The sequence below is a fragment of the Lepus europaeus genome, chromosome 2 (genome assembly GCF_033115175.1).
Source record: "Lepus europaeus isolate LE1 chromosome 2, mLepTim1.pri, whole genome shotgun sequence".
In the NCBI taxonomy this organism is placed as follows: Eukaryota; Metazoa; Chordata; class Mammalia; order Lagomorpha; family Leporidae; genus Lepus; species Lepus europaeus.
This window is the reverse complement of record NC_084828.1, coordinates 5,181,156-5,196,205: the sequence shown is the minus strand read 5'-3', so window position 1 is coordinate 5,196,205 and position 15,050 is coordinate 5,181,156. Positions and strand designations below refer to the sequence as shown.

The 15,050-nt window shown below is 55.1% G+C and overlaps 1 protein-coding gene across 1 annotated transcript in view; it reads right to left on the bottom strand.

Annotated features, from left to right (window-relative positions):
• The window catches only part of DSCAM (DS cell adhesion molecule), a 707,908-nt gene that overhangs the window by 135,030 nt on the left and 557,828 nt on the right, over positions 1-15,050 (bottom strand). Inside the window, exons 13-16 of the mRNA XM_062174789.1 lie at positions 11,324-11,520; positions 9,207-9,303; positions 8,499-8,627; positions 1,635-1,802 (exon numbers count right to left, since the gene is read on the bottom strand). Coding sequence (XP_062030773.1) covers positions 1,635-1,802; positions 8,499-8,627; positions 9,207-9,303; positions 11,324-11,520 — 591 coding nt within the window. The remainder of the gene's footprint in view (positions 1-1,634; positions 1,803-8,498; positions 8,628-9,206; positions 9,304-11,323; positions 11,521-15,050) is intronic.

Genomic DNA, 15,050 nt, shown 5'->3' with positions numbered 1-15,050 from the left:
ACAGTGGAACTCCAGGGAGTGAGCGATTTGTTCGAGTAAATATTCAAAGGAGAGTCTGCGTTGGCAGGAGCATATTAGTGCACATTTCCCACTTTGGAAAAATGCAATGCGCTTCGCCAGCCTGGACAGTTCCTCCCACTGACCAGGGAGGTCTTTGAACTGTGCACTGGGGGAGGAGGCAGCGTTGGGTCCATTTGCAGAGAGGATCCGAGCCTCAGAAGCGGCTCCCTTCCCACCCTGGCATAGAAGCCTCCGCCCACCAGCCTCGAAAGCAAATTTCCGGAACTGGGCACTGTGTAACAGTTCAGGAAGAACGGTCCACTCCAGCCCATCCCCTGGAGGGCAGCGCTGACCACACACACCAGGAGTTAGCGTGTTGTCTTAGATCGGACCCAGCAATCCCACTTCTTGAAATGAAACAGAAGAAAACCATCCTGGAAATGACAAAAGACACACCACAGGGTGCTCATCACAGCGGCATTTGGAATAATGAAGGTGTCCAACCAGGAGGGACTGGCTACGGCGATGGCAGGAGATGAAGTCACAAGTGGCGGGGAAGCCCTTCAGGGATGGACAAGCTCCAGGGCTACCTGGAAGTCCATCGGTGAGGACTGAAACCCGACACAGACCTCAACTTGCCCAGCTGGGGACACTGAGCACCTCACTCTTGCGGGTGGAGAAACGGGTCCACGTTCTGGCCCCACCTCCGTAGGCACAGCTGTCCCGCTCCAACAGTCTGCCCAGTTTGGGGCTGGACATGCCGTTCCCTCTGAGAAATGAGCCAGGCCTCGGCTCCTCACCTTTCCCCAGAGGAGCCGGGTGCACCAGCTTCCTCCTCTCCTCCTGCCCGGAGCTGGGTCAGCACCCACGGCTCAGACCTCAGGGAACCAGCCAGTTTCACCGCCTGAACCAGCAGGGGGCACAGTGTTACAGGCTGTGTATATGCCCGAGGCGTGCTCGTGTGTGTGTGTGTGTGTGCACTGCCTCTGTGGGTGAGCATGGGTGCACACGTGTGTGAGCGGCGACACAGGTTAAAGAAGCAGCGGAGTGGTTCTAGCGACAAGGCCTAGGTTGGCTCTAAGCAGGAGGCTGATGGACACTGCGATGTCTTCTTCAAGCATTGCTCTGCCTCCTCTATGTTTTCAACACTGAGTGCGAAATGCCTTATAGTAGGAAAAACATGGATACCTTGTATGATAAAAACTGATGCTTCTACTCAACAGTAGATCCCCCCACCTGCCTTACACACTCTTGCCACTCCCCGGGTGACCGTCTCTTTGTCTTCCTGTCGTATCTGGACCTCATGGAGCCTCAGGAATAAACACACTCATGGCTCCCGCATCAGCCTGGATCCCACACACCCAAGCCAAAGAACTGTAAACCCGCGTGGTGCTGGGACCCTCACCAGATTGCTAGCCTCATGCATCTTCTTGCAAGTCTTGGCTCTGAGAACCATGAACCAAATCCTATTTGAACATCAGTGGCTTCCACTCAGGAGGAGGAATGTTGCTGAAAATGTTTTCTAGGGCACGGGACTACAGAGACCACGCATCAGAGACCCGCCCCCACCATGGGGGGAAGCTCGCACCCTGCGTTTAAGCAGCCGAGCTCGCGGGCCGCCCGGAGGCACGTACCTGCCTCGTCGGCGGTGATGGTGAGCTCGTTGCTGGGTTCGCTCTTGCCGATCCGGTTCTTGGCGTACATGCGGATGCTGTAGGTGGAGGAAGGGTGGATATCAATGATGGTGGCCGAGTTCAGCTGAGGGGAAACATCTTTGGTTCTCTGAGCAGAATCCCAGGAGTCTTTTGGGTTTTGTTTTTTCAAAAAAGAAGAGATAGAGACGTGAGTTTTTTTTCTCTGCCGTTGAAAAGTTTACAAGTAGGAATTAAAAACAAAAGAAAAAAAAAAAAGAAAGATAAATTATACCCCATGTGAATGCCCAATGCTGTGTTCCCACGTGTCTGGCAGAGTTGGCCATCAGAGGGGACGGGCCATCACACCGAGGGGACCAGGGGCTGCAGGTGGGCTGGGTTCCGGGAGTGGGTGACTGGGACAGGTCACGGGAGAGAAACGCAGTGGGGGACACTCATGGCACTATGGTGGGAACCGGCCACTTGTCGGCACTCCTACGGCGCAACAGAACCCACCCGAAAGATCGAGAGTCCCAGTGCCTGAAACCCAGAAACCCTCTGCACACGGGATACCCTCGTGTGCCCACACAGAGAGTGACAAAGCTGAGATAATCCCACGCCAGCCAATCTCGACGTCCACCACGAGCCCTGCTTACCGAACATTGCTCAGCTACAGCTTTTGGAATCAGTCTCCAAACCTTACTGCAAGAATTATTTTTCAACCACAGCTCACTTGAGCAACCGTGCAGGCCTCGTGTAGAGAGTCATTGTTGAACCTGTCCCAGTGTGGACCGGTGCTTTGGGGCCTGATCCCAGGGTCAGCGTGTCACGCTTTTCTGACACCCCAAGAGTCCGGGCAGCTGCTGACCAGGGGCAGGTGGTCGGGAAGTGGTGTGGGTTTGTGGAAGGACAAAGGGACCTGCAGTGTCCCCGGCTCCCCAGTGTCCCTTTCTGTGGTACCCATCACATCCATGAGTCTCCCATGAGCGTCCCGCGTCCCCTGCTGGATTCAACGCCCCGTGACAGCAGAGTCTGCCATATTCAGTGCTGTGGCCCTGTGCTCAGCAAATTGAGAAATTGAGCATATCCCCAGGGCCAGCACAGGGCCTGGCGTGCACATGCTGGATGCGCGTTGAATAGCTGAGCCCATGAACAGCAAATCTAGGGGCCTCTGAGTCTTGGGGACGGTGCCAGACACCTGGTCCCCAGGGAGGAGTAGAAAGCCTAGGGCTGCTCTGTGCAGAGGGAGAGGATTTCCTGGGCTGGAGAACCAAAAATGTGGCCTAAAGACTGCTGTTGAGGCGTTGCCACCTGCCTTTACCTGGCCAGCTCCCCTCCCAGGCCAGCTCAGTAATGGAAGTCAGCAGGGTGCCTTCCCCAAGGAGGTTCACACCTCCCTTAGGGTGTATTCCACGGGAAGATATAGACAAGCCCGGGCCTCGTAACTGACAAAGCCTTAAGGCCCACCAGATTAATACCAGGCCCCGTCTGTCAGGTTCTGTTTGCCTCTCAGTCGGAGAACTTAGTCGTGGCTTAGACAGCACCTCTCTTAGCTCCTCTAATAATGACTCTGTCCTTTGTTCTAGACCTAATCTAGCCCACTTGGGTCTCATTCCTTTGTAATCATAGCCTCTACTCTAACATCAATGGCTCTGCTCCCGACCTGTGTGTATTGATGGTCTTCTTCCCCACTTAATGTTGTATGATTATTCAGAATTCCTCTACAGACAAACCCCTCTACCCACAAAAGCTGAGTGGCCTTTCTCCCAGTCTTGGCTGAGATCAGCTTTAAACCACACAGTCCTCACAAGGGTCCAGAGACCCCCACCCTGTTTCCTCTCCTCTATGAAATCCTCTCATTACCTGGTTAATGCCACTTTTAGGATCCTTGGTTGCTATTCTCACCCTGTCTTTTATACTACTGTGTTTGCTTAAGTGTTTACAGGAGGTGATAATGGAACGAACCAAGGTCTTCGCCAACCAGGTGATCAACCAAATGCTACTACAGAGGTATACTCGGCTCCCCACCCAGGAGACAGCAGCTTGAGACATCGCCCCATGCCAGCGAAGAGCACCTCTTTGCCCCATGTAAGCAGGAAGTAGCTCTAAAGACAGATCATTGTACCTCCACCCTCCTGGACCTTTGAGGCTAATGTAATCCCATAAAACTCTTGCTTTATAAAAAACAAAAGAGGGGAATGCTAGTAAAATGGTGCAGTCTTATCTATGGCACGGTCTACACCCTGACACTGTCCTAGGTGCTAGCCCCCACCACCATGGCTGGAAGCCAGGTGACCCCATGGCCCAACCACAGGTGTCAGTTCCACCCCCACCCTAATGAGATTCACTGCTCCTACTTTCCTGCCCTCCCCCCAGCAAAGGTTTAAGAGGACCTGTACCTGACACGTGGCTCTCTTTCTCTCCATCTCTCTCTCTGTCTGTCTCTTGATCTCTCTTCTCTGTCTCTCTCTCTCTGTCTCCATCTCCTGACCTCGGTCTCTGTCTCTCTCTTGCTCTCCATCTCCCTCTTTTCCTTCTGTGCCCCTTCCCTCTCATCTGTTGGGTTCCCCCAATAAACCCTTTCCCTTAAAAAAAAAAAAAAGACTGCTTTGGTTGTTCTCATCTCTTAGTGCATGGTGTATCCTAGCAACGGGCAACACTGCAGTTAGGGGGAAAAGCGTCCTTCGAGTTAAGATCGGAGGTGCAAGAACTCGATGTAGGAAGAGGAGACTTGGGCAGAAAATCAAATGATGGCACAGGAGAAGGTGACTGAAAGGAGGGCAAACAGCGGTGGGAGTTTCCATCATGGGGGTGACTTGGAAACGCTCCTGAGCCTCGTCCCACACACAGAGTGCCTCTGAAGCAGGTGTTTGCGACAAGGAGGAGGAACCCCAGGTTCAGTGAGTTGCAGACAAGCTGCCACTGGCCCCAGGAGGAAGCAGACGCTCTCGGAGGCCGAAGGATTCCTGCAGGTGAGGTGGGGATTTTCAGAGCTGGAAGGGACGATGCAGACACAGCTGTGGTCACTGGAGGCGCCCGAGAGTCGGGGGGGGGCATGCACACAGCTGCTGACCACCTTCACCTCCCAGCTTCCCCGTCAAAGTGGGGACAAAGCAGTGAGGGACCAGCTCCCCCCCCTGCTGATGACGGGGAGCCTCCACACACACCACCCTAGCTTCCACAGCCCAACCACAGCTCGGTGAGTAGCTCCCTCATCCTGTGGTCTTCAGGGAGCACCGCGACCCTCCCCTGATGCTTCATCTGCTCCACACCTCGGGAAACCAACGCAGGCCAAGAGGCCCTGCTGTAGATTCCAACGCTGCCACCCCTTGCTTCACCCGCAGGCTCTTGGGTTTCCAGGCACACGTTTCTGTTTCTTTACTTTGGCTGTGGCGCATTCATCCCAGTTATATCTGTGCTCCCATTGGAAGAGCCAACCTCCCATCAAGAGGCCGTGTTGGGCATTTTACATGCATGACTTCTGCAGCCTCAATCTGGGGGCACATGGGAAACACTCGGGGCACTGTAGCATCCGTGAATCGGACCTACTGAGTCCCAGTATCTAGGGAATGGTGTCAGAAGGCCGGGTTTGCCTGCCGGCCTCACTGTTCAGGCCATTCTGACCTACAGCGAGTCTGGAAGCACTGTTGTATCTGAGTGGATTCTGACAGCACCCTGCAAGGCAGGGCGCTTTTATGTCCAGTGCCAATGTCAAGGAACTCAGGCCCCATACATGGTTGGTAAGGAGCAGGGCTGGGTCTGACCACCCCTGTGTTAGCCCCAGAAGTGGGGTCCTTCTCCTGTAGCACTCGGCATCACTACTCTCTGATGACAGGTAACGAGACTGGACCTCAGTGTTTCCAGAGCCTGGTACAAGTCTCCCGTGCTGAGAAGGCCTTCCCACGCGTTCTTGGCTTATGGACACGGAGAAGCAATGCCGAGAAGTGGTTTGGCCAAATGTAAGAGAAGGAGACTTTTCTCAAAAATCATTGCCACGCCCACACGTTTGCAGGAGGAGGCACAGGGCTGGAAAGCAGTTGCAGGCAGGACTCTGTGGCCCGTCCCGCGGGGACAGCAATGCAAACGGTGGGGAGCGTGGAGCCCCTCTCCTGCCTCTGCAGCCCCCAAGCCTCTGAGAAGAAGCTCACAGCAGCTGGCACGGCTGCTGCCGGCAGCTCACCTCGACTTCCAATGGGGGAGTTAGACAGCCCAGGTCTGGAGGGCAGCTGGACATCAAGGGCAAATGTAGCAGCGGGGATGGACATTGGAGACATTCCCGTTAGAGGTCAAAGACCAGAATGAGCGAGCGTGACAGAAGGAAGGTCCCAGAGGCAGGACAACCCGAAAGGTTTAGAAACCAAGAAGGAGCTCAAGGAAGGAGCAGACTCATGATGCTAGGGGCCAGAGACTCGGGGACACGCTGAACCACAGTCCCTGCTTCAGGACTTGGGCGAGAGAGGGGGGAACCCTGAGGATTCTCTGACAGCCGACAAGTGGACTCAAGGACATGCGTGGTTTCTCAGGGGTTTAACTGAGAGGCAGTTTCATGCAATGTTCGAGCAACACCATGAGTTGCCACTTATTAGATGCTCACTATGTGCCAGGCAACAACCCAAGCATCTTTAAAATATTCCCTTCCTGGGGCTGGCTTCGTGGTCCAGCAGGTGAAGCTGATGCCAACATTTGCCAGCATCCCATATGGGTACCGGTTCTAGTCCCAGCCGCTCTACTTCTGATCCAGCTCCCTGCTAATGCACTTGGGAAAGCAGCAGAAGATGGCCCAAGTGCTTAGGTCCCAAGTGGGAGGCCCAGATGAAGCTCCTGACCCCTGGCTTTGTCCTGGTCCTGCTGTAGCTCCTGAGGCCATTTGGGGAGTGAACCAGTGGATGGAATATCTCTGCTTCTCCTTCTCTGTCTGTCTCTGTTATTCTGCCTTTCAAATACAGAAATCTTCAAAAACTATTCCCTTCTTAAGAGCATGCATCAAGTATCTATTAAGAGACAGGAGTGGTGCTGGTGTGGAGAGAGAATCTACACTGAGAGGCTCCCAGTGTGGTGGAGATGACAGACATCAACCCTTACATTCATCAGGAGTCACGGAGACGTGGCAATGGCCATGATAGCACACCTTGGCATCAGGCAGGGATGAGTGGGAGAAGAAGCCACGGGAGGGCCTGATGCGGGGTCCTGGGCAGCAGGGAGATTCTGCGATCCAAGGAGGGGGGCCTTGCAGGCAGAGAGCAGCCTGGAGCGAGGGTCTCCCATTTCACAGGTGAGCTGGTGGAAGGGGCGCGTGCAGGCGAAGACGCTCAGCTGGACCGCAGCCCCTGCCCAGGTGCAGCTCCTCAGCGGCAGCTGGAGATGACCGGCCTCCCTGAGGGTGGCAGCGGCCTGAGCTGCTCCCCTGCCAGAGCCTCCTGTGTGCTCCATCACCACGGGTGTGGGCGGCTGCCGTCCTGCAGCCAGTGCTCGGCTGCTGGGGACCGACGGGGCCATTCCTGGCATCTGCGGGTTTGTCCATGGTCCTGGGTCTGTCCTGAACCCTCACGGCTGCCTCCCATTTGAGGTCAGCTCTGCACGCCTGCCTTGCCTGGGCCGCACACCCTTCATGTCCAGACCCACCTCAGCACAGTGCTGCATCCTGACCCACGTCTTCAGAACAAAGCCAGGCGTGCTCACTTCCCTCTAGCCCTTGGCGTGCTCACCCTGGTCTCCCTCTCCGAGTGACAGGTGCGGCCCAGAGCCACATAGCCCCGCGTGAGGGGCTGGCTCCGGGCTTGTGTGTGCGCCCCGTTCTTTCCGGGTCTCCGATTGCCACCCTCAGTGATGGGACTGAGCCGCCTCATCGCCTCTTTTGTGCATTTCCGATCCGGCGAGTCTCAGCTGCTCTTCGGCAAACCAGAATCCCTGATCTGACGCACCTGCTTCTCAGCCTCCAAATTCTGCTGCCCCAATCCCTCCCCGGCCGTCCCTCGGCCGTGCCACCCCCACTGCTCCCTGGTACGTCCCTGGCCTGCTCTCATTGAGGTCTCCCCTCCCCCCTTGGCCTGCCTTTTCCAGCTGCCTTGAGCCTGATTGGTTACCACAGCTCTACTCAAAGGCTACAAAATAGGTCACCACAGCATCACCTGCAATATTATGCACAGTGCCCAGGAAGAAAAAAAATAAGGCTCACATGAGGATTTGTGGCCTCTACGCGTTTTATTAACCCACCTGCGCCAACAAGGGTCTCATTCCTCATATCTTTTATGAGACATGGTACAAATTCTGGGCAGGGACCACAGTGATGGGATTCTACCCTAGGCTGATGGACCATGAAGTTCCAAGTGGCCCTGGAGCTACCTCTAGAAGACCATGAATGGGCACGCCTGTCCTGATGGCTGGGCTGGTCTCATGCATAGGGAGCGCTCCCTGGGTACAGGTGTGAGTGTCCCTGGCCTGTCCCTGTAGCCCTCCCAAGAGGTTGCTGCAGAGCCACGGCTTGCCACTAGGGAGCGGCTCCCCAAGTCTCTGCACAGATCCCACCACGTGGGTCATCCTCGTGACACCACACACGGGCCCTGCTCTGGGGCCGTCACCCAGCTGGGGAGGTGGGAGGCAAAGGGGACAGGCAAGGTAGCAAAGGCCATGGCAGGGGCCCGGTTTCGTCAGCAGCTACCCACAGCCTGCAGGAAAGCCAAAGAGGCCAGTGCAGAGCAACACTGAGGTCCTGGTTGCCCAGGCACAGCCCCTGCCTTGGGACCCAGACACACTCTGTGCTGAGAGCAATGTGGGGAGGGAGCCCAGGTGTGTCCTCACAGGTGGGAGGAAGCCAAGGGAGGACAGAGAATGGGAAGGCAACAGAGTTGGAGGAAACGCAGGCCTTACCTGATTTATTTTTGCATTCGATATCGTAGCCCGTGATGGGGCTGTTTCCATCAAAGCCCATGGTCCACCTGAGCGTGATGGTGCGTGCCTTCACGTCTTTGATCTCAATCTCGGGCGGGTCTGGGGGCTCTGTGCCAGGAACAGAAAGACGGGGTCAGTGAACACGCAGGTCACACACAGCACGAGAGTGGGGCTGAGGCCTGGGGCTTTGCTTGGGGACAGAGGCTTTGTGCCTGGGAGTTCGTGTTTCTGATCATATTTAGGGAGAAGAACTTTCGCCTCCAAAACTCCCAAGTTTCATGGGATTCATAGAACCCAGCCAAACCCCGAGGGAATGACTGTCGCTGCTCCCATCCAGCTGTCTAAGGAGGACCACACTCGGGCCCCCACCGTTCACCTCTTTCCATGCTGATGGTTTCGTGCTGGGATTCCCGCACCTGCACAGAGGCAGGAGACTGCGCTTCCATGCTTCCCACGTGCCTGCGACTGCCATCTGCCTCCACTCTAAGGGTTTGCTCCCCTGGGTTTGGGGGCTGCACTGTGACGTCCTCCCAGGCTCTGAGAAATAGGGCTTCACACCGACTTCATGCATGTTCCCACTCTCTGGAGGATGAGGAGTGGGAGCCAGGAGGCCAAGGTCGACCGAAGGCCGAGGCTGCCAGCAATGGCTCCGTTTTCTTCTCACCCCTTACGCTGCCTTGGTCCTACCTTGCACTGTGAGCTGGATTATTCCACGGTCCTCCCCATAAGAATTGATAGCGTGGCAGGAAAAGAAGCCAGAATCTTCTCTCACAGTTGGCAAAATCTATGTGTAAAGCAGAAAGAAATTCATCTTACTGCGCAGCGTGGAGCTGGGGGACAATTGAAATGGCTCTGGGCTGTGGCATTTTCCCTCCTCTGTCCTACCCCGCCTGATACCCTCCACACGTGTGCAAACAGACACAGGCACACAGACACTCACATATACACACATACAGACACAGACACAGACAGAGACACAGAAACACACACATACAGACACAGACCCCCACATATACACACAGACACAGACACACAGAGACAGAGACACACACACATACAGACACAGACACAGACAGAGACACAGAAACACACACATACAGACACAGACCCCCACATATACACACAGACACAGACACACAGAGACAGAGACACACACGCATACAGACACAGACACACACAGAGACACAGACACACACACATACAGACACAGACACACAGAGACACAGGCACACACATATACACACACGGATGCACACATATACACAGACACACACAGACACAAAGAGACACACACATACACACAGAGACACACACAGATACAGGCACACGCACAAATGCAGAGACACACAGAGAAACACCCAGAGATACACACATACACACACAGTGAAACACAGACACACACACAGTCACACACACTCACACAGCCGCACCCAGAGTCACACAGACACACACAGTGACACACAGACACACACACAGTCACACCCAGAGTCACACACATACACACACAGTGACACACAGACACATACACAGTCACACCCAGAGTCACACACATACACACACAGTGACACACAGACACACACACAGTGACACACACAGCCATACCCAGTTACACAGACACACACAGTCACACACACAGGCACAGTGACACACACACAGTCACCCCAGACACAGTCACACCCAGAGTCGCACCGAGGCCCCCTCTGGGGGTAACCACTTCTCTGTGCTCCTCAGGGTGCACACGAGCAGCAGTGACACGTGCGGCCCTGTGTCCCTCACGCAGGCTGCTGAGGTCCGCCTGACGAGCTTGGTGCGTTTGGTTTTCCCGTGGTAGCTTTGGAGCATCTGGGACAACTACGCCTGAGGAAACAGATCTACGGCCTCAGCGGCCCTGGCTTCTACAGGTGGATTCAACCCGTGGAGGGTTGAACGCATTTGGGAGGAAACTGCATCAATATGTATTGAACGTACAGTGGATTTTTTCCTTGTTGCTATCATGTAGACAAAACAGGAAGCACTCGGACATGCTTAGACAGCATTCCCTTGTAGCAGGCCTGGTAAGTATCGTGCAGTGTGCAGGAGGACCGTGGGGGCTACGCCAGCACTGTGCTCTTCTCTGCAAAACACTTGAGACCAGTGCACCTGACGTGCACAGGGGGCCTTGCGACCCGTGTCCCCTGGACCCTGAAAGATGGCGACTCTGCAGTCCCAGTTCAGGCCTGCACGGCCCTCGGCAGAGTCCTGCTCCAGGCAGACCCCGGGGTGCACCTGCTGAGCACACAACCTTCACGTTTCCACCGTGTGTGTGTGTAGCATCCTCGCCCGCTCATCTCTCAGCCAGCACCAGGAGCGCCCAAGCGTCTGAGCGAATGTAGCACCTTTCTTCTAGCCTTTGCGATTCTCTATTAAGGACAGATTTTTTTTCTTACATTGGAGTTTTTCCTAAGAAGCAGAATAATGTCCATTCATAATATCTTTGTCTCAAAGCCCATCTAATGCTCCCTTGTATAGGAAGTGGAAGCATGCACACAGCATAGGCTGTCATTCCTTTAGGATTAACTGTCATTAAAACAAGGCTCACTTTTTTTTTTTTTATTACAGTGAGGTTCCCTGCCGTGTGCATCGTAATTCCACTCCTAAAAAACTCTGGACGAAGCCTATCTGGGCACGGTGTGCAGTCATCTTGCTGTAAGAAGCGGGAGAGAAACACATGCTCCCTGGATGAATTCCAGAAGACGCTGGCTGTCACCCAGCCACGCGCACCCACTTGTGGGAGGGGCCGGCCCCCGTGCCTCTGTGTGCTGTACCTGCAGCGTGGAGAGCACCTCCTCTGCCACCTCCCTGGTGGACACGAGGTACCGGGCCATCTCGGGGTTGATGATCCTGTCCTCCTTCTCCCAGCGCACGATGATGGGCTTCTCGCCGTGGGCTGTGCAGCTCATCTCCTTCTTCTGACCCTGAGTGGCCAGGGTGGTGTTGGGGTAGGACGTGATCATGGCCGGAACTGGAAGAGCAAAGGGACACAGCGGCTTAGCAAGGCGGGCCCTGCAACGGCCCCGCCACGACCCTCCGCGGCCTGTGGCTGAAGGGGACGTCTCGTGCAAACCGAAGGCATTCAAGAGATGGCCGAGCCAGCCTCGCGAGCAGCGAAAGGGAAGGTGGCAGAAAAACAGAACCGGACGGAAGGAGCCTGCGGCAGACACCGCTGCTGTGCGTTTGTGGTTCCCTGGGGCTGTCCTGTTCCTCCAATCCTGTCACGTCCCGTCTTGGCCTGTGTCCTGGAGAGCACCTGGGAAGTGATTTCATTTGCTCATCTGTCTGGGGAGGACACTGGACACTGAGAATTCTGCTTCTGCCCTGACTGCCCGCATCCCACAGACAGGACACGGTCAGTGTCCGCTCTCGCTTGTGAACCGGTCCTTGCACTCACTTCTTGCCCTGTCCATGCCCACAGCTGTCACCAACCCTGCAGACCTTTGTGGGTCACCAGGGAACCTTGTGCCCACCGGCCTCCCGTCACTGTAACAGGGCCTCTCCTTTTCCATTTCCTGAGAAAATGGAAGTCTGTATTTGAGAAACGTTTGGGTTTCCTCTCCGATACCTCAAAAGCTAATCATAGGCTTCCATGTGTGGAAGACACAAGGCCCCACCCCATCAGCAGCCCACTCAGAGGTTCTGCACGATGAACACCTCTGGAAGTACATTCTGAGGTTCTAAGAAAGTGGGAGAAGAATGAGGGCTGAAGCCACAAGGGCACGGGAGCGGTGGTGCAGCTGTGGCCCCCGGAGATGGGGTTGAAAGTCAGACCCCCACGTCCGGCCCCTCACGGTGCTGAGTCTTGAGAACAAGCATATAAATAAGGATGGGAGAAAATCCACGGAAACAGGGGCTCGCGCTACAGATGGAGGAGCGTGTCTCCCCAGAGATCTCGTGATGGCCTGACTACCTAAGCTGGGGGTCAGATTTGTGCAGAATGAACATGGATGTGATCTCAGTTGGGTACCAGGCCCGGGAGCCCAACGATAGAAGCACTAGCAGATTCTGAAAGGACTGCCCTCCACGGACACCCGTGGGAATACGGGAATTCTCCCGGATTAAGAACTGTTGATCATGAGCTCACAAACCAAAAAACCAAAAAACAAACAGAAAACAGATGAGAAAACCATCCACCATGGTCAGCAGTCACCCCAGGACTTCAGGTACAGATTCTAACATAACTTAAAATGCTTAAAATTGTTTGTAAAAGATGATATGAAATGCAGAATGGGGTGGGAGAGAGAGGGAGGAAGAGAGGGAGGAAGGGAGGGAGGGAGGGAGGGAGACAGAGAGAAAGAGAGAGAGAGAGAGAGGTGTCTTCCTTGTGCTGGTTCACTCCCCAGAGGGCCACAGCTGCCAGGTCTGGCCCAGGCTGAAGCCAGGAGCCAGGAGCCCCATCCAGGTCTCCCCGGGGTGGCAGCAGCCTCAGGCCTTGGGCCACCCTGTGCTCCTTTCTGAGGTCCCTCAGCAGGGAGCTGGAGCAGAAGTGGAGCAGCTGGACTCCCGTCAGCCCTCTGACAGCGGATGCTGCCTTCACGCCCGCTGAGCCCCAACACCAGCCCCGTAAAGAGCTTTTAGAAACTCGAGGGAAAACGAGATGATTCAAAGGGGATGGGGAACTTTTAGAAAATAATCCAAGCACGTTTATACTTTCACCTGACTTCTATCTCCTTCATTTCTAAGAACCGGCGTGCACCTGTGACCTCCCCACCCCCACCCCGCACCTCCTCGGCCAAATTCAAGTGCCTGGGAAACCCTGGAAAACCCTCAAAGAACCAATTTCCACACAAGGCCCTAATTCATGTTCGAAGGTTGCAGGGGGACAAAGACAAACATTTGGGGGGACACGCCCCAAGGCAACACATGTCTATTTACATGGCCCAGGACACACGCGAGCACCCGGGCACCACACACACACGCTTACACCCTGAATACAAGCGCACAGAGCCGCACAGTCGTACCCACGTCAAGTCCACAGCATCAACATCAGCCCCCAAACATCCCTCCTGCCCACTCACGGTCACTTCCCTTTCCCACCCCACGTCTCAGGCAATCACTAATCTACACCATCCTGCCCCTCTCTCGCCTGTTCTGGTCACTTACAACGGGTGGGCTCACACAGCGAGCACTCTCAGTGCCCAGCTTGCTGGCTGTGCGCCCCAGGCAGGTTTTCCAGGTCTGTCCACGTCACGGCATGCCCCAGCGTCGTGTTGCTCTCCGTGCTGATCACGCTCCGTTGTATGGACACTGCGTTCGTTTATCCACTCGCTGGCTGGTGCATATCTACACTTCCCCCTTTGCACCATTACGGATTGCTCTGCGAGAAACCTGTGCATGTAGGTTGCTGTGTAGACCCATGTTCTCATGCTCCTGGGTAGCTTCCTAGACACACTCCTGGGTCACACAGCAGTCGTGTGCTCACCTGGTGAGCAACCCTGGCACCGTGTCACACACGTGGCAGCACCACGGAGCATTCACTGGGTGAGAAAAGTGAGGGGAGAGGAGAGAGTGAGAGGAGCTGCCAAGACGCAGAGTGGATGGTGTGAGCCTTGTGGGGGATGCTCCCCTCCAGCACGCGGTGGGGACCTGCAGGGGAGTAAGCCTGGGTCTCTGCATCGCCCTTGCCAGCTGGGGATGGCTGCTGGCAGCCACTTGGGGAGTGAACCAGCGGATGGAGGATATCTCTCTCCGTCTCTCCCTTTCTCTGTCTCTAACTCTCCCTCTCAAATAAACAACTTTTTTTTTTTTTTAAGAACCATCATGGTTTCTGCAACACCTTGGTGCTTGGCACAAAATATGTAAGTCTGGTCATGGCACAGTGCTCTGCCAGTGTGTGCTTAGTGATTAAGTCTCACGGTGACACTGCCGAATTAGGACATGCGGGAGCACTTATACCCCCAGAAATGCCAGGAGCCAGGGCTTCCTCCTCCGTCTCCCCCTACAGCTTACTTGTTAAGCCCTTACCAGGACGCTGGCTAGCAGAGACATAATCATAGTAATAGCAAAGACATCATCGTTATATCAATGGTTTCTTTTTAATTTTCATTTTGTTTGAAAGTCTGAGAGAGAAAGAGATCGTGAATCATCAGGTTCACTACCCAGGTGCCTGCACCAGCTGGGGCCTAGGCCAGGCAGAAGCCAGGAGCCAGGAGCTCCATCCGGGTCTCCCGTGGGGGTGGCAGGAGCCCGAGTACTGCAGCCCTTGCCGCTGCCTCCCAGGGGGTGTTGGGAAGGAGCTGGGATGGAGTGCAGAGCCCGGACTTGACCCCAGGCACTCCGGTACGGGCGGTGGTGTCCCACGCCACATCTAACTGCTCTGCCAGCCTCCTCCCTGCATTAATGACTACACTGTTCCCGTCATAACAGACAGGGCAAGTGGAGGGTTTGGCCTATGAGCGATAAGTAACGTACTCTTAAAGGAAAACCCTACCAACAGGAACCGAGCATCACAGGATGTTACGACAAATAACAGCGATAAACTATGTGTCCACACGAGGA